This window comes from Pagrus major, chromosome 17 (genome assembly GCF_040436345.1).
Source record: "Pagrus major chromosome 17, Pma_NU_1.0".
In the NCBI taxonomy this organism is placed as follows: domain Eukaryota; kingdom Metazoa; phylum Chordata; class Actinopteri; order Spariformes; family Sparidae; genus Pagrus; species Pagrus major.
In genome coordinates, this window is record NC_133231.1 from 11,314,873 (window position 1) to 11,332,845 (window position 17,973).

The window sequence follows — 17,973 nt, forward strand, 5'->3', positions numbered from 1 at the left end:
TTTTACATGCTGATGTAACTCATTTCCTAGGTACAACACCCCATTTAAAGCCCAGATTCAGAAGTGGGTTCAGAATCTTTCCAACACCACTGATATCATAGAAAACTGGATGACCGTCCAAAACCTCTGGATCTACCTGGAGGCTGTGTTTGTGGGTGGAGACATTGCTAAACAGCTGCCCAAGGTATACTGTGAATATGGTGTTGTGTCATATTTGATTCTCTAATCTCAATAGATATTTAAAATTACATGTTTAATGGGTTTAACGTAAAACTCATTTCAATATCATGCTTCTCTTATTCTTTCATCCCTTACATTTTCATTTTATATTTATGTTTATCAGAAATCCTTTATTTGTGATAGAAATTTGGTTTATAGGGAGCATTTGTAAAACAGAGCCTTGACTTTTAGCAACAAAAACAGAAAGGATACATCCACTGATCGTTAAATAAATAATTGATTCAATCTTTTTAAGGAAGCAAAGCGTTTCTCTAACATTGACAAATCATGGGTGAAGATCATGATGCGAGCCCACGAGATGCCCAACGTAGTACAGTCCTGTGTGGGAGATGAGACTATGGGACAGTTGCTTCCACACCTGCTTGAACAGCTGGAGATCTGCCAGAAGTCACTTACAGGGTACGTATGAAGAACCGAAATCCTAATTAAGTCACACCTTGAAACAATATGATTAAATTGTAGCTATAGGTACCCCAATCCTGCTAGCTCCCTCCCTTCCAGCATATTTTAAAAAGGCAGCCTGGGGCGGCACAGGGAAACCACTGTAGGGGGCATAGCCTTGTAGGGGGTGTGTCACATAGTATGTGACGTGGGAGGTAGAGAAACCTGGGTCAGAGTGACTTGTGTGAGAGACTGACCACTGCTCAGTGTTGTAGGAACAGCCAGTAGTCAGAGCTAACCAGCCATGAGCAGCTGCTGTCAGCCTCCCCGTGACAGCACTAGACACTCAGAGAGTCCACTGGTGCTTTGACGATAGCTTCAAACACATTCATGGCAGTCCGGAGATGCTTCTACAACCATCAAAAGCACAAGTCTGTACCATTGCTCCAAAATTAGTAGAGGTGTTAGAAGAGGTTTGGAAAAAAAATTGCATAAACTCCTGTGAACAATGAGTCTTTATCAGCCTATGTTTGAAAATGATCCTTGACTCTATTTCAGGTTCGGCATGATTTAAAGGAAGGAAGAATTTGATCACGTATTATACAATGTGCAACATAGCGAAACTGGTAGTCTGTATTTAACACAGCGGTGAGCAGCGATCTTGCCCAGGGTTCCAATACCAGATCTGAGCTAGTGCCTTGCTCAAGGGCTTTGACTGGAGAATTAACCTAGTGTGCATGTTTTAATGGTGGGGAAGCCAGACTACCCAGAGGAAAACAAGCAAGCATGGGGAGAACATGCAAACTCTGCACAGAAAGGCCCTGCCCCAACTGGATTCAAACCCAGTACCTTCTTGCTGTGAGGCAACAGTGCTAAGCAGTGTGCCACAGTAAAATCAGTAAGTGGCGTCTTAAGCCATTTTTAGCACAAAAAATGCAGATTTTTACATATTTGGTAAGAGGTGTCAATATTAACACCAACGTTGATGTGTTTCACATAAAATTGTGTTTACACCTAAAAAAAACGTGTTCATTACCTCATTAAAGTGTGAGTAGTTCAAACATTATTTAAAGGGAGGAGCGAGTTGTTTTAACAACTGTTACAATAAGTGAAGATTTTTTTTGTATTTTGCTGCCAACCATTGTACAGTACATGTATCTAGTTTGCTGTGTTTCAAACACAAGTGCCTTTGAGAGGGACTATTGCAAGTAACTTTTATTATTCATCATTCTGTCAAACAGCTATTTGGAGAAGAAGCGTCTGCTGTTTCCTCGTTTCTTCTTTGTCTCTGACCCTGCCCTGCTGGAGATTCTCGGCCAGGCCTCTGACTCCCACACCATCCAGGCACACCTCCTCAACGTCTTCGACAACATCAAATGTGTCCGATTCCATGACAAGGTGAGTGTTTCATTGAACCCCTTAGACTGTTGTTTTATTTTTGTATTACACAGTTGGTCTTTTGACAGGTCAGGCTAACACAACAATGGTATCTATCACACACATTTTTCAGAACTGAAGGGCTTGAAAACAACAATTTGCAAACAGACTGAAAAATGCAATACAAGGGCACATAATTGAACTGACTGATCAGACTAGTGTAGAGAAGTAGAATATATACATATGTTAGCATATTCTTTTTCTAATTGACACTTGAATTTGGATAATCAATCAGTGATTCTGATGTTTAAAACATGCCATCATCCTCAGGTATATGACCGTATTTTGGCCATATCATCACGGGAAGGGGAGACTGTGGAGCTGGAGCGTCCTGTCACAGCAGAGGGTAATGTAGAGGTTTGGCTCAACGCTCTGCTAAAGGAATCCCAGAGGTCTTTGCACCTGGTGATCCGACAAGCTGTCCTGACCATCCAGGACTCTGGCTTCCAGCTGATTGACTTCCTCAACTCCTTCCCTGCTCAGGTAGATCATAGTTGGATAAAAAAAAAACTAATCCACGAATATTTAAAAAAAGTGGACCATACCATTATTCTCTGTGAATGTCGTTAGATGACTGTGTCCTGAGAAGAAAATAATCATAAAAACTAGACAAACATTATGAATTAGGCAAATTTATTTCAGTGTTGTTCTGTAGTGGTGATTCCATGTTTTGGGAGGTAAAAGGGAAAAGTAGAAATGTTATGGATTGCTTACAAAAGCAATGATTACAGTTTTCTCCGTACATCTGACAATCACACAATTATGTCATTACCAAATAGCCTTGTCCTTGATCCAGGTTGGCCTGCTTGGAATTCAGATGATATGGACAAGGGACTCTGAGGAGGCGCTCACCAATGCCCGATATGATCGGCGCATTATGGCCAGAACCAACCAGCTCTTCCTCGATCTGCTCAACACACTGATTGACATGACCACAAGAGATTTGGAGGCTGTGGAGAGGACCAAGTATGAGACTCTCATCACCATCCATGTCCACCAAAGAGACATATTTGATGACTTGGTGAGTATGTTGCATGATGGCTAAGTATACTGAAGTCCTTTTAACTCTACAAACCAGCTCATTACAATCTCTCTTCAAATTTATCGAATCATAATCCCCTGCTCAAGTTAGCTATCTTTTTGTAAAACTGCATTTGATATCTAGATACCGGAGGGTTAGAGTCAGAAGAAATGATTCAATTCTATCTGACAAAAGTCTTCAAAGCATTTTCAGTGACAGCCAAGTGATATTTGGACCTACACAAAGGGCTGCCTTTGAAGTCTCCAAGCACAGTAAATTGCCCAGCGGGTCTCCAAGGTGAAAAGCACTGGTGTAAAGTAGCTTTATTTGGACATGTTTTTTTATCGTTATTATTCAATCCCCTCCTACCTGTATTCATTTATTCCCCTCCTACCTGTATTCATTTATTCTCCTCCTGCCTTTCTAAACATCTCTCGCCATCCTCTTCACCTCACTTTCCTCTCCTATAATATCTCCTAACTGTTAACCTCCTTCTATCCCATCCCCTTTTTTCCTTGTTACACTTTATATCTCTTTGTATTTCATTTCCTTATTCATCTGATCGCCTCACATCTTGTTTTTCATCCTCCTCTTACCTATCTCTCCCCCTCCTTTTGCCTTTTTAATGTCACCTTCTGGTCCCCTCATACACCCTGCCCTTCCACCCTACCTTCCCTTTTTTCTTCCTGCTTTTATCTCACACCTTACATCACTTTTTGAATGGTGCCCTTCGATTTCCTATTCTTCTATCGCCATTTTCTCTCTCTCTCCTGATTCTTTTATCTCGCTTCCCTTCTCTCCCTGTCTCCCTTCTCTCAATCGCTCGTCTATTCTCTTCTCTTTGTCCCTCATCCTCCTCACTCTCATCCTTACCCTTTCTCCCTCCAGTGCCGACTCCATGTCAAAAGCCCCAACGACTTTGAGTGGCTGAAGCAGTGTCGTTTCTACTTCAATGAGGACTCAGACAGGATGATCATCAACATCACAGATGTGGGCTTTGTCTACCAGAATGAATTCTTGGGATGCACTGAAAGGCTGGTCATTACACCGTTGACTGACAGGTAGAGGGCCATCCGTGAAGTCACACACACATACGCATCATATAAAGGCAGAATTAAAATGTTAAGAATGGACTTTTAGTTGCACTGACCCCATGTGCTGTCAAATTAAAAAAATATACACACAGATATTTTAGACATTTTTAAAAGTAGACCTAAACGGTTGTCAGACAGTGTGTCTATGTTATCATTGTTGTTGTTGTAATGGTTTAGACATTTTGCCTAGCAATTGGCCTGCTGTGGGGAGGTATGAAAGTAGGCATTGTTGAAATTGTTCTTTCTTTACACAAATAAATCCATCACAATTGATGTGCATAACTAAATCCTACATCAATATGCCTCCACTGAGAGACTGTCCATAACTTCTACTTTCTTTAGGACTGCCAACCCGTCGTCTGGACTATAAGTCAAAAGTGCACCCTCGCAAAAGAGTTACTTTTCCAGAGTTATAATTAAAAATGCGTAACTGTATATCCTCAAATAGCAAGAGATAAGAGAATTTATCCACCCACCTATATTTTCTCTGCCGTAATTTGTTCCTTAATTTGTTTGCCCTGGCAATTATTTGAGACACAGCTTTTGTGTGAGGAAAAACAATATGGTAAATCAATTCCACACTACCTTTAGTCTTTAGTTTTTCATAGATCAGAAGCAAATATGGAAGCTGTTTACAGCAACAACATACTGGTAAGTGTTCTCTGTGATGTAGTATAAATGTTCATTATAGCATCAATTTATATTGGGTTACAGTGTGCGGCTGACTAATGACTGGACTTTAGGAGAAGAGAGACAGAGAGAGAGCAATAAATTGGGAAGAGATGAAATTAGAGAGGAAGAGTAGGCACTCTTGCACTGTAGTCATCACCTCTGTCACTTACAGACGATATGACTGTCAGAGAGCGAGGAAGAGAATCAGACAGAGGGAGGTAGGCAAAGGTCCACAAACAGCCAGTGTTAGACTCACAGGCAGAGAGGGAGAAATATGAGACAAGACAGAGAGAAAAAAGATTAGACACAAGAAGAAAGAAATGAGAAGAGACAGCAGCAGGGAGGGAGCTACCAGCAGACATCAGACAGCAGCTCTCCAAAGAAGTGGCACGCTTGTCCTTATGGCCAAAGGCGCAAAAACAGCCCTGATTTTCTAAGTGCTTTCTTTTCCTGCCTGAAACACTATTTTATTCCATTCTCTTTGCTTAGTGTGTGCTTTGCTGCTTTCTCCTCTATCACTCACTGGCTTTACTCTTCCTCCTTCACATTCTCTGTCCTTCATCCTCTCTTCCACTGCATGGGGTTAGAAGGTGAGGGATAATGATGATGAGAATATAATTTTAATAGCAGTGGTCTTATTTGTTCTGCAGTCTTTGAAGGGCACAAAATTGGTTGCAAGTGCAGTTTCGTCATCTTTTTTTGACTAGAGGCCAGCTTTACGATGAAAAGGAAGTACAGTGTTTAGCCAAAGGGCCTGGGTCAGGTCCCAGTGTCAGTCATCCTCTCTGATGAAGTGTCCTTGAGCAAGACACTAAATCCTTACCAGCTTTGGGGCTAGCATTCTCTAGCTGTGTCTGACCTCCAACCTCCCTGTGGAGAATCGTATCATATTAGTTTTATTGTGTGATAAACTGAATGTGAGGGGTAATAAAAACTGCATTGTGAGGAAGCAAATTCCTGAGCTTATTAAGCCTATGAAATCTAACTGTCTCCCTGTTTGTGTGGTCAGGTGCTACATCACCTTAGCCCAGGCTCTGGGTATGAGTATGGGTGGAGCCCCTGCCGGTCCTGCAGGAACAGGTAGGACTAAGGCCTTAAAGTGTTGCCTTGAGGGACAGCATGACAATGCAATACTGATACTCCATTTGGGTCTTGCATACGTCACGTGACATTAGTAAACTATAGTAAAATGGCATCAAGATTATGATATTGTCACAAAAAATGGCATTGACAGCATGTAATTTGTGGACTTGTCCCTTCTTATATTACAGCAGTGATCCCCAATTAAATCTAAAGGGTTGTGAAATGATTATTGGCTTCACAGTCAATGTTAACTTTTCTAAATTTTGTCTAATCGCTTTATTTTTTAATCTTTTTTTATCTTAACTGTACTACAAGGAATTTTTAACTGGTTATAAAGCAGTCTTGAATTCAACACTGAAGCTTCTATATGACCTATAGACCACCAGCAAGAAGATTGGCTATTGCTATATAGTTACTCTTAATGCCTGTCAGTGTGGTGGAATCCGACTTATCCATAAGTCGTAATTAAAAGTTATCACACTTACATAATCATAAATAGATGCATTACCTCATTGTGATGCATCCTACAATGTTTAAAAAAGAAAAATAGATAGGAATAGATAAGTGAAGTAAATTCAGACAAGTTTAAAGGATTCCTTTTTGAACTCACAAACCTACTGCATTCAGCCCGTGGTAAGGGGTCACAGGTCCCCAATGCTTCATTTTAATTGACCACAAATCATAAAGGTTGGTAACCGCTCCACTAGGGAGATATTTTGAGTAGGTGGTTAGAGAATTTGTTTGTTTTGCTGTCGGCATAAAAATTGTTACATCTCATGTTGGGATGTGACAAATCTGGCTTTCGTTATTAGGTAAGACAGAGACCACAAAAGACATGGGCCGCTGTCTGGGAAAGTATGTTGTGGTCTTCAACTGTTCTGACCAGATGGACTTCAGAGGCCTGGGAAGAATATTCAAAGGTAATAGTCACAAATCAACTTGGTGCTTTATTGCAAATAAAGCATCATGAGAAAAGGTTTAGGGTTAGAGCCCTTCAAAGGCTTAAAGTTTGGGACAGTTGGGTGTGTTGACTTATTTTGGAGTTGTACATTTAGTTAATTTGCAGTGACCATAAAGTTGCATGTGTGTGATTTCCAGGTCTGGCTCAGTCTGGTTCATGGGGTTGTTTTGATGAGTTCAACCGCATTGACCTCCCAGTTTTATCTGTGGCGGCCCAGCAGATCGCAATAGTTCTCACCTGCAAGAAGGAACGTCGCAAAAACTTTATCTTCACTGATGGAGACAATGTGGATATGAACCCTGAGTTTGGCATCTTCCTTACCATGGTCAGTGACATGAGTGCCATTATTTAAACATTTTGTTAAAAACTGCTATTTATGTTGTAGCGATATAACCTTCATTCTCATGGTATTGTTCTAGCTTTTGAAAATCCACCCGCTCGATTGTCTGTTGTAGAAAGTTTCAACCTTTAGCTTAAACTGCTATTTCATGCAGTACCTTGGTCTTGTTATTTAGAGAGCATGCAATAAATCACAAATATTACAATTTCATGATATTTAATTATTGTAGTTAAATGGAATCGACCTAGACCATGTAATATTTTACAAGCCAGTTTGTACAATATTAAAGACGAGGGTGTGCCTCTTTATTAATAATATTAGTCAGTGTTCATTATCATACCCTTCGTACAGTAGTAGTAAAATCACTCTATCTCCTTGGTACAGTTGTTATCCCAAGGCAAGTCATTAAACAGAGAACAGAGGAATAATTCTCTCACATGGGAAGAGGGGTCAGAGATCATTCTCTTTTGCTTTTACTGTCTGTGTGTGCAGGCGAGTGTGTATGTGCACGCATACGTGTGCGTGTACTTATGTATATAGAGACAGTAATCAAAGGCAGGATCTGTGGAGAGGAGGGACAGAGCTGTGTCTATAGGGGTTTAACTATCTAAGTGATAGAGCTTGCTATGAACTTTAATGATGTTCTAATATTAATTTAAGATTTTGTGTAGTTTTCTGGTGTATGCCCATTATGAGTAAACACAAAGTGACTACATGTCGTGTGCACGTGTATATATATTGTAAAATGGACCAAATGCATACACCTGCTTACCTATAAATCTGTTGAATAACATACTGTATGAATTATTTTGTTGTCCACATGTATTTATTTCATGTATTATTTGTTACACTATAATCTGAGATCTAAAACTTAAAACTCACTTGTCCTTTTCCTGTATAATCAGAACCCAGGGTATGCAGGTCGTCAAGAGCTTCCTGAGAATTTGAAGATCAACTTCCGCTCCGTGGCTATGATGGTTCCTGACCGTCAAATCATCATTAGGGTAAAACTGGCGAGTTGTGGGTTTATAGACAACATAGAGCTGGCCCGCAAGTTCTTCACTCTTTACAAGTTGTGTGAGGAGCAACTCTCCAAACAGGTAAACAAAAGATAAAGTGAAAGCTTTTGGTAATTATAAACTTTAATGCAATCTTAGTGTTTCAACCCTCTTAATAAAGTATTTCAGTGAATAGCTGGTTTTACATAGATGTTTACAAATAGATAATGATGAATCTAAAATGCTACTTGTGATTGTTTAGGTTCACTATGACTTTGGCCTACGGAACATCCTGTCAGTGCTGAGAACATTGGGAGCAGCCAAGCGAGCCAACCCCAATGACACAGAGTCCACCATCGTTATGAGGGTCCTCAGGGACATGAACTTATCTAAACTGGTCAGTCTAGAATTGAATATAATACAATAGAGCTAGATAGCTTGAGCAACAATAGATAATCTTAAAATTACAAAACAAAATTGAAGTATAGATCAATTAAGAAAACATTTGATACATTTTCATGAGCAGAACAATAGAATAAAAAAAGAATAAGGTCAGTAATCAAAGATAATGATAGATGATAGATAAATATGTAATTACAAAACTAAATAATCTGAACACAGAGACCAGAAAATCTAAGACATATTTAAGATAAATCTCCCCCAGCTGCTTTGTGTGGGTTTTTGCTAACATGTGTCTGTTTGTACGCATGTGTGTGTTTGTTAGATCGATGAGGATGAGCCGCTGTTCCTGAGCTTGATTGAGGACCTCTTCCCAGGCATCCAACTTGATAAAGCAGGCTACCCTGAACTAGAGGCTGCAATCGACAATCAGGTAGGGGGGGAGTGACTGATGAATTTCTCTAGGTTTGTAAGGGAGAGTGAAATGGCAGAGAAATACAGAAGGATAGGGATGGAGGGAGAGAGAGAAGGGACAGTGAGAGAGTGACGGAGAGAAGGACAGAGTAAAAAGTAAACAGAAGCTGAGAGTGGGGAAAAAAGAAGCTGAGCAAAATCGTGCGAAAGACTAATGGACTGTGTGACCACTGTATCTTTCATGTCACTCTTAAACGCCTCAAGTTATAGCACCCAAAGGGATACAAATAGTGTAATTTACCATTTGTCAAGGACCTAACCTAAGTAACTGGCAAACAGTGCAGAGAAAATAGAAAGTAAGAGATACAGCAAAATGTTAGCTTTTTGAATTACAGCATTGTGTGTGTGTGTGTGTGTGTGTGTGTGTGGCATTTTGTACCTTCATCCCTGCAGTAATGTACCCTTGTAGTATTGTGTTGAATAGCGACAGTAAGTTTAGATGAACAGTTTACTTCTTGCAGCTTGTGGAGTTCAGAGGATGATGCACTGGAGGACTACGCTTGTTCATATTAGATACACTTATTTAGAACTGCCAACTGAGCCTACTGAGTAGTTCCTTAGGTCTGCATTTATCAGGAATCAGTTGACATCCTCCAGCCAACCAGAATATAGTATTCATTCACACCATGGTATAAATAGTTAAATGCTTGGTATGGTAAACTGCAGTTGTACTATAAATACTATAAATTGTGCTCTGTCAGGTTGAGGATGCAGGTCTGATCAGTCACCCCCCCTGGAAGCTCAAGGTTATCCAACTGTTTGAGACTCAGAGGGTCCGACATGGCATGATGGCCCTGGGGCCCAGTGGGGCTGGAAAAACAACTTGTATACACACACTGATGAGAGCTATGACAGGTAGGATTTTGTGCATGGTTTGGATGAATGTTCAGAAAAAGATAGACGAAGACGGGCAGAGAAAGAATCATCCTTTCTCCCTTTAAACTTAAAGTGAACCCAACAAATTTATATGCAAGTTGTTGTTTTCTACGAGCATATTTTTGTTAGAATAAATGTGGTGTGTAAGATATGCTTCTCTTACAGAAGTTAATATCTCTTGCAATGTCTCTCTTCCATCAGAGTGTGGTCAACCTCACAAAGAGATGCGCATGAACCCCAAAGCCATCACAGCACCTCAGATGTTTGGTCGACTGGATGTGGCCACAAACGACTGGACTGACGGCATCTTCTCCACACTCTGGAGGAAAACGCTGAGAGCAAAGAAAGGTCAGAAAAGTTGTTTACTCAGCATTGGTTTCATTTGAGGTGAGATGAGCTGACATTGATGAAGTTTTAAAAAAAAAAAAAAAAAATTAGTATATATCACATTGTTCTAATACATGTAAATTAAATCATATTTTGTGTAAATTAGAGACAATTTAATCTTAATAAATGTTTTACATTTTATTGGTTAAAAGCTAACACTGAAAAATGGTTCCTATTAGGCATGCTTTGGGATTAACCTGAATATCTTCAAATACCAGAGGTTTGGTCTATAGGGAGCTTAACACACGCTGTAATAACTGTTTAATTGGCAAATAAGGGAGCATGGTTTCATAACAGCAACCTCTCTCCGAAGTTAAATAAGAGGAATAGAGAAAAACATGAGAGGGATCCCTGCTGAGTTAAGAAGTGACTCCTAAAAGGATTCATTAGTGCTCTTGCTAATCTAGGCTTGTCTTTTTTCTTTCTTCCTTGGGAAAACTATGTTATTACTTTGTAGAGAAGTTTAATTATCTTGGGACATCCACAGTTCAAAGCAGCACCAACAGCTGTTTTATTTTTCCACACAGACTTAATCGTACACACTTCATTAAAAATGTACGTGTGCATTGTTATGAATATACATTATGTGCGTTTGCTTTAATGTGTCAAAATATTCAAATGAAGTATTCAGTGCACAGTATGTTCTCATGTTGCTACGCATATCTTCGAGCAGGATTCATCCCATATTCTTTTCTGTTGCCTTTATGCAGCAGCTTACTGTTCATACCATACAGTGCAGCTTGGTGCTTTGAGCCGATATAAATCTACTGTAGAAAAGTAGATGATTGAGTTGTGACAGGGCTCCTGAGTGAAGTGTTTTACGAGGAAAAGATATAGGCTGTACTTACATTGTTATTCAACAGATACAACAACAGCATCCTATGCCTGATCTGTGTTAATAAAGTCTGTGTCGGTAATTAATTATTTTGTCTACGTCCAAACTGCAAAACCTTTGGTTTAAGAGCAAATAATTTATGTCAGTGATCACAGAGCAACATTAAACATCAGAATCAGAATACTTATCTCACAGGAGCATGAGCCACATTCATTAATGACCATTAACTATATTGTATGATTTTTCCCGACAGCTCAAGTAGACTCTCTTGTATTTTTGGATCTAAGTTATTTTTGTCATATCTTGGTGTTTGTATTCGTGTTTTTGGTTACTTTAGAAGAGGGACGAGATTTAAATGTATATTTATAACAATAACTGTTGTTTCCTTGCAAACTGATGACTCCTGAGGTTGTATCTATATTGTAGAGCCAGACCATATGAGCAGAGAAATATTTTGAACTCCCTACTGAGCAGACATAGTAGTCTGGTGCCACCTTCTCTGCATAAATGCATAAAACATTTCATCCTCTCCACTTGCAAATTACAATAGGTAATGCTTCATATCATATTCATTAACATGTAAACAAACAAAAGCACTATTTTCTTTTTCAGGAGAGAACATCTGGATAGTGCTGGATGGACCTGTCGATGCCATCTGGATTGAGAACCTAAACTCAGTTTTGGACGACAATAGAACTCTTACACTAGCGAATGGAGACCGTATACCCATGGCTCCCAACTGTAAAGTGGTTTTTGAGCCACATAACATCGACAACGCCTCTCCAGCCACAGTCTCACGGAATGGCATGGTATTCATGAGCTCTTCTGTGCTCAACTGGAGCCCTATACTCGAGGTAAATCTCCTAACTGAAAACCTGACCTTTTTTTTTTAGCATTGAAAATTGCAATGCTTGTGATATGGTATTTTATAGTATGTATGCGCTTAACAGTATCTAGATCAGTGGTTCGCAACACGCATTCCTGCTTAGGAGTTTTTCAATAGCACAAAAGTAGTGACCGTAGAAGCAAGTGATGGAAAGATTTGATAGAGCTCAAAGAAATGCAGAAACACCTCAGCTCTCTCTCAACATTGTCAGACAGGTCAGATTCTGAGTCGACCCAAAGAAACTAAATTCTCAGGCTGAACACGACTCGGCTAACAGCTTAATGTGACATTATTTTTTGCTGCTGGATAAAGACTGATCTCCATCATTGTCAGATTCACTGTTGTATTGCTTGTTCCCATCACCATATATGTGTGATCTGGCTCTCTCAACCCAGGTATATATGAATACAAGATAAGAAACCGCCTGTCAGTGGAGTCAGACCCGCAGGTTGTGGTCTCACCACATCAACAGCAGGCTCAAATGTCCCATTGAAATCCCTGCGACCTTGTTTTGTTTTGTTTTGTTCTGTTTGTATGACCTTGGACACATGAAATATCCTTAAATAGGAGCTCATTTTAATTTTGAAGAAAACGTAAGAAATATATTTAACATAATGGCACTTTTAATTATGTTCAGTGTTTATTTAAAGTTAAACATTTATCAGTAAATCTTCAAAACACTTGTTGGCCTTTACTCTGATTGATTGAGAATTGGCCGATATCATTAGTTACGTCACATGATATTAATTTATTATAACTGATACAATGTAGTTTAGCAAGATTAAATTATTGTAATATTAAATCTTAAATTGTTGAAACTGAAAAGCATCTGTGTACATATATGAATGTTAAATTGGGAGTTGGGTGGCTCGGTGTGCCATAACAAAAAAGAAATCCCCTTTGAAGACGTGCCGTGGGCTAAAACAGTGTTCATTGACATTCAGTACTATATCTAGGTCAGTGGTTTCCAAACTGACATAGACCTGATACTCTATCCAGCATTATCTCAATCTAAATGAAAAAAGCCTTTAAGGAGGAAATCATTTCAAAATTACACAGATTTGGGTAATATCAATCATCAATATTATCAATGGTAATTAGTTATCTTTAGAGGACTCTTTTTCATGTAAAAAAATACATCATACAGCTCGGCCATGGTTTTGTTAACACTACAATACGACCTGTGTTGTTTGAAACTAATGTAATTCATATAATCTTATTTAATTATAATGATGCTGTTGTTGTTCTCAGGGCTGGTTGAAGAAACGCTCCCCCCAGGAAGCAGAGGTGCTGTGGGAACTCTTCTCTTCCTCCTTCTCTGAGCTCTACCGCTTCAGTGTGCAGTCACTGGAGTTCAAGATGGATGTGCTCGAGGCATTTGTCATCATGCAGTGCATCAACATGCTACAGGGTCTCATACCACCAAAGGTGAAGTTACAACTGTTCGGAATTCCCATCCATGGGACAGACGGTTCTCAGACAGCACATGTGTTTATTAGAAGAGGGTAATTTATACCATAATGACAGCTGGAGTAAAAGGGCAAATACTGTACATATAGATAAAAGGAATTTTGAATCATGTGCTGTTCTAAGAACCTAATTCATCAAATACTTCTATTACTTCATGTTGTTGAAACTCAAACAGATGTAAGCTCAGTACTGCATAAACGTGTGGAAAATAAAAGAAAATTTTTGCTCTGTTTTCAATCCCACAAACTGAAAAATTACTCAGAACAAAAATCATCTTTATACCACCAACTAAAAGCCCTATGCAAAGCGGCATAATTAGGGCATAAAACCAGCAATGATAAGTTTTGTCTTTTGCTCTTGCTCGTTTTTAAGGTCACTGGAGTGTTACCGTCATTGTAATAGCAGTAGTGTCGATCAGTAATAGTTAATTCAAGACCAAATGGTTGGCAAATCATTATTTTTGATGAAAGAATTGTTTTACATGATTTTTTTTGTATTTAGGTCAATAAACCCCTTTTTTCCCTAAGTTTGCTTGTTTGAAGCCCTTGATCTAAAATAGGTGTTACTCTACAGGAGCAGTGTGGTGAGTTATCCAGAGAGCACTTGGAGCGGCTGTATGTCTTTGCCCTGATGTGGAGCACTGGAGCCTTACTTGAATTGGACGATCGGAGAAAGATGGAAATCTGGCTCAGAGGGAACGACAGTATCTATCTAAACTTGCCAAACATTCCTCCTGACAGTGAGGACACCATGTTTGACTACCATGTCACAGCAGATGGTATGTATGCATTGATAAACAGATGATATCACCTGTAGACTAGCTGCCAGGAAATATCAAAGCTGCTCTGTGACGAGCAGAAGCATTATGCTTCATGCTGTGCTTTATTTTGGCAGAGGCTGTGCGTTTATCAAATAACGTGGTGTACCCTGAAATATAAATATTTTTCTCTAACTGGAAGAAAACTTGGAAGTGTCTGTTTAATATTTTGTACTTATCTCTACCCCACAGTCCATCTTTGTAATGCATGCACAAATATTCTTCTTCCAGGTCAGTGGGTCCACTGGAGCACCAGAGTGGAGGAGTATGTTTATCCATCTGAATTCACCCCAGAGTACAGCTCCATCTTGGTCCCCAATGTGGACAATGTTAGAACTGACTTCCTGATTCAAACTATTGCCAAGCAGGGAAAGGTGAGATTTGCTGAAAGAAGACAAACACTGCCTGTGTACTGCCAGTCAAACATTAGCATCCAGAAAAAGGGTCATTTTAACTTATGAGTTCAAAATAGTATAAACAAATGTGTCGGGTGTGCCTGCTTGATGTGTTGACATGACATATGTTTTTAGTGACCAAAACGTTGACTCATCTTTCAAGTGACATATGACCTCAAAAGATGGCATGAAAAGGAATATTTAGTATGTATACATCCCTCTTCATAGCTACTTTAAGGCTTATGATAAGTGTTTTAGAGAGGGTCGCGCCAATTTAATCTCTTCTCCTCTTAGTGTATAATTAATTTATTCCTGGATACAGCTGAGTAGACACACATATGCACATATTAACGATCAATAACATAGCAGCAGGGCTGGATGCGACACGGCTCTTCTAAAAGACCAGATTAAAAATACTGTGGTCGATACTCTACTTAAAAGCCCATCAAATACTCCACCACGTGGCATTCATCATAGTGAATTTGTATGTATGCATGTGTGTGAGACTCATTCAGATTCATTATGCCACGAAGGGAGAGTGGGGAGTTTCTTCATGCGAGTGTGTTTGTTCGTAAAGAGTTGGTTTGTGTCAGCATGAGATTTTATCTTTATTCATTTTGGAAGCTCCTTCACTTCCATTTACCTGTATTCCTTGATTTTGCCCCCCATAGGCTGATGGATCCAAATTGCGAGCAAAAATATACTGATCTGAAAACCTTTGTTTCATTATGTTAAGCTTTGATAAAGGTCCATATCAATAGCTTATATGGCTGGTACAGCTCACGCAGCATGATTATTTAAATTGACTCCAGTCTTCTGTTAGTTTTGTCTTATTACCAGACTTTACCATTAAGAACCAGTTGTTCAGGTATTAAAATGTACTCCTCCCATGCCGCTGGTCTTAGAAGAAGCCCCTACATATTATAGACAGTTTTATTGAATTTGCAGCTCTTTCTCCTCTTACTTGATGAGATTTTAACTTGTAGATAAGCCTGTGTCATAGGCTAGCACATTGTTTTGACAAATGGATCCATGCAAAATCATTTGTCGTTCTCGTAATGATTAACATTTATTACTAAACAGTGATCAATATATGGGGGCGGGTTGAAAGAAATTATCTTCAGCCTCCATTAGATGCACAAAATAGTTCAGTAGGGCTAAAAAGTGTCTCTTTCTTGTCCTATTTCTCTTTTCTGAGAGGTCTGTATTGGCGTTTGAGTGCATATGTCCTCTGTTATGCTACTGCCATGTAAAATAATTTATAATAGTTTGAATGTGCACAGTAACAAACATAGTTTTAAATTTCAAGGTCAGCTGAATAGTTGACTCCCATTTCAGGTTCACACTCCATGGAATTTACATTATCTCTCCCTTTCAGTTTTGTCTCATATAAATCTTTACCAAAATAAAAAAAAACAATTAAACCTTTTCCCAGGCTGTTTTGCTGATCGGAGAGCAAGGAACAGCCAAGACTGTTATCATCAAGGGCTACATGTCCAAGTATGATCCTGAGACCCACATTGGAAAGAGTCTCAACTTCTCCTCTGCCACCACACCACTCATGTTCCAGGTAAAGCAGAACCATCTGTTTCCTCTACTTTAATTAGTTTAGGTTTAACAGCTTGCTGTTTTATTCTTTGCAGTTTCATCCGAAGATGGATGCTCTATATCTGTGTTAACTTGTCATAGATTATCATGAACTTGTGAAGTAATATTGATTGCTGTCTGGTCTGATTAATCATGTGCAGGCTGAAGGAAAGAACGCTGTTTCTTTCCTGCACATGGCTAAGCGGCACATTGATCAAGCTGTTACTCAGGATTATGTCTGAGTGGAACTTACTTTCTCTCCCTCGCACTTTTAGCTGCATTTTTCATCACCATATGTGTTGTCCTATTTGTTTTCTTCGCTCCCCCTTTTCTCTCTTAGAGGACAGTAGAGAGCTATGTGGACAAGAGGATGGGGACCACTTATGGACCCCCTGCTGGGAAGAAAATGTCCATTTTTATAGACGATATCAACATGCCTGTCATCAACGAATGGGGAGATCAGGTTTGGGATTATTATAATATCAATTCAATTCAAGCTGAAATACCAAAACATTTCCTTTCACCATGTTTCTTGGTCAGTGAAAAATCGCTAGTTATGTTGTTTTTTCCATTTCAATCCAAGTCATTTTTAGTAATTTATTAGACAATTTAATGTTACACATATTGTTTCCTAATTAAATGATAGTTATAGAAACTGATGATAAGGGCAAAGAAGAATACTAACTTGAACTTGTAACAATTAACCCTTTTCTTCATAGGTGACAAATGAGATTGTCAGGCAGCTCATGGAGCAAAATGGGTTTTTCAATCTGGAGAAACCGGGAGAGTTCACCAATATTGTGGACGTTCAGTTTCTGGCAGCTATGATCCATCCAGGAGGAGGCCGTAATGACATCCCACAGAGACTGAAAAGGCAGTTCTCCATCTTTAACTGTACCCTGCCTTCCAATGCTTCCATTGACAAGATATTTGGTGAGTAGAAGGAGTGCAGTGGAATCATTACTGATATATGTAATGTTTGCTTAATGTTAAAGGGTAAGTTCTGTGTATTTTTTTTTTTTCAACCCGGACCCCATTTTCCCCCAAAAATCAGTGAAAGAGGTTATTTCAAACAAACCAGATTTGATAATTGCTGGAACAGTAGAAAGAACAACCAAGATGGATTAAATTGCTGTTGAGTCTGGTGGCTTTGGCGAAAGTGATAGTGGCTGTTTCTGGTTAAACATAAAGGATCTTATCTGTAACAAAAAGGTCGATCTCTGTAGGGATCCTTTTCATTATGTTGTCTGACACTTACAATTACAACAATCTGAGCCTGTCTGTGGGAAAAACAAGATCTTCAAGTGGATGTACTGTACTGGATGTATTTTTCAACCTGGACCCAATTTTCACATGTTTTGTATGTAAGTGACAACTGCCCACTGTCAAAGTTACCCTTTAAGAAACATGTTATCAGCATTGATACTAATGATACTGAAGTGCCAACTTCCATCTTCCATCTAAAATATTATTTATACTGAGGAAATTAATATTGAAATGTCTATTTTTCTTGCAATATAATTTATGGTACTACATGTAATTGTTAATAATGAACTCAAACGATTGGACACAATTTACATGACGATTACATGACCCCAGTATCGATTGTGTATTATACTA

General features: G+C 39.1%; 1 protein-coding gene across 5 annotated transcripts in view; it reads left to right on the forward strand.

Annotated features, from left to right (window-relative positions):
- Positions 1-17,973, forward strand: part of dnah5 (dynein, axonemal, heavy chain 5) — a 98,980-nt gene that overhangs the window by 29,863 nt on the left and 51,144 nt on the right. For all 5 annotated transcript variants that reach the window (XM_073485783.1, XM_073485784.1, XM_073485782.1 and 2 more), the window contains 21 exons: positions 31-184; positions 476-639; positions 1,863-2,019; positions 2,329-2,541; positions 2,855-3,079; positions 3,968-4,140; positions 5,855-5,925; positions 6,741-6,848; positions 7,027-7,214; positions 8,135-8,329; positions 8,490-8,624; positions 8,952-9,059; positions 9,802-9,955; positions 10,178-10,324; positions 11,811-12,052; positions 13,336-13,512; positions 14,128-14,332; positions 14,603-14,745; positions 16,202-16,336; positions 16,694-16,816; positions 17,073-17,286. In XM_073485783.1, coding sequence (XP_073341884.1) covers positions 31-184; positions 476-639; positions 1,863-2,019; positions 2,329-2,541; positions 2,855-3,079; positions 3,968-4,140; positions 5,855-5,925; positions 6,741-6,848; positions 7,027-7,214; positions 8,135-8,329; positions 8,490-8,624; positions 8,952-9,059; positions 9,802-9,955; positions 10,178-10,324; positions 11,811-12,052; positions 13,336-13,512; positions 14,128-14,332; positions 14,603-14,745; positions 16,202-16,336; positions 16,694-16,816; positions 17,073-17,286 — 3,431 coding nt within the window. The remainder of the gene's footprint in view (positions 1-30; positions 185-475; positions 640-1,862; positions 2,020-2,328; positions 2,542-2,854; positions 3,080-3,967; positions 4,141-5,854; positions 5,926-6,740; positions 6,849-7,026; positions 7,215-8,134; positions 8,330-8,489; positions 8,625-8,951; positions 9,060-9,801; positions 9,956-10,177; positions 10,325-11,810; positions 12,053-13,335; positions 13,513-14,127; positions 14,333-14,602; positions 14,746-16,201; positions 16,337-16,693; positions 16,817-17,072; positions 17,287-17,973) is intronic.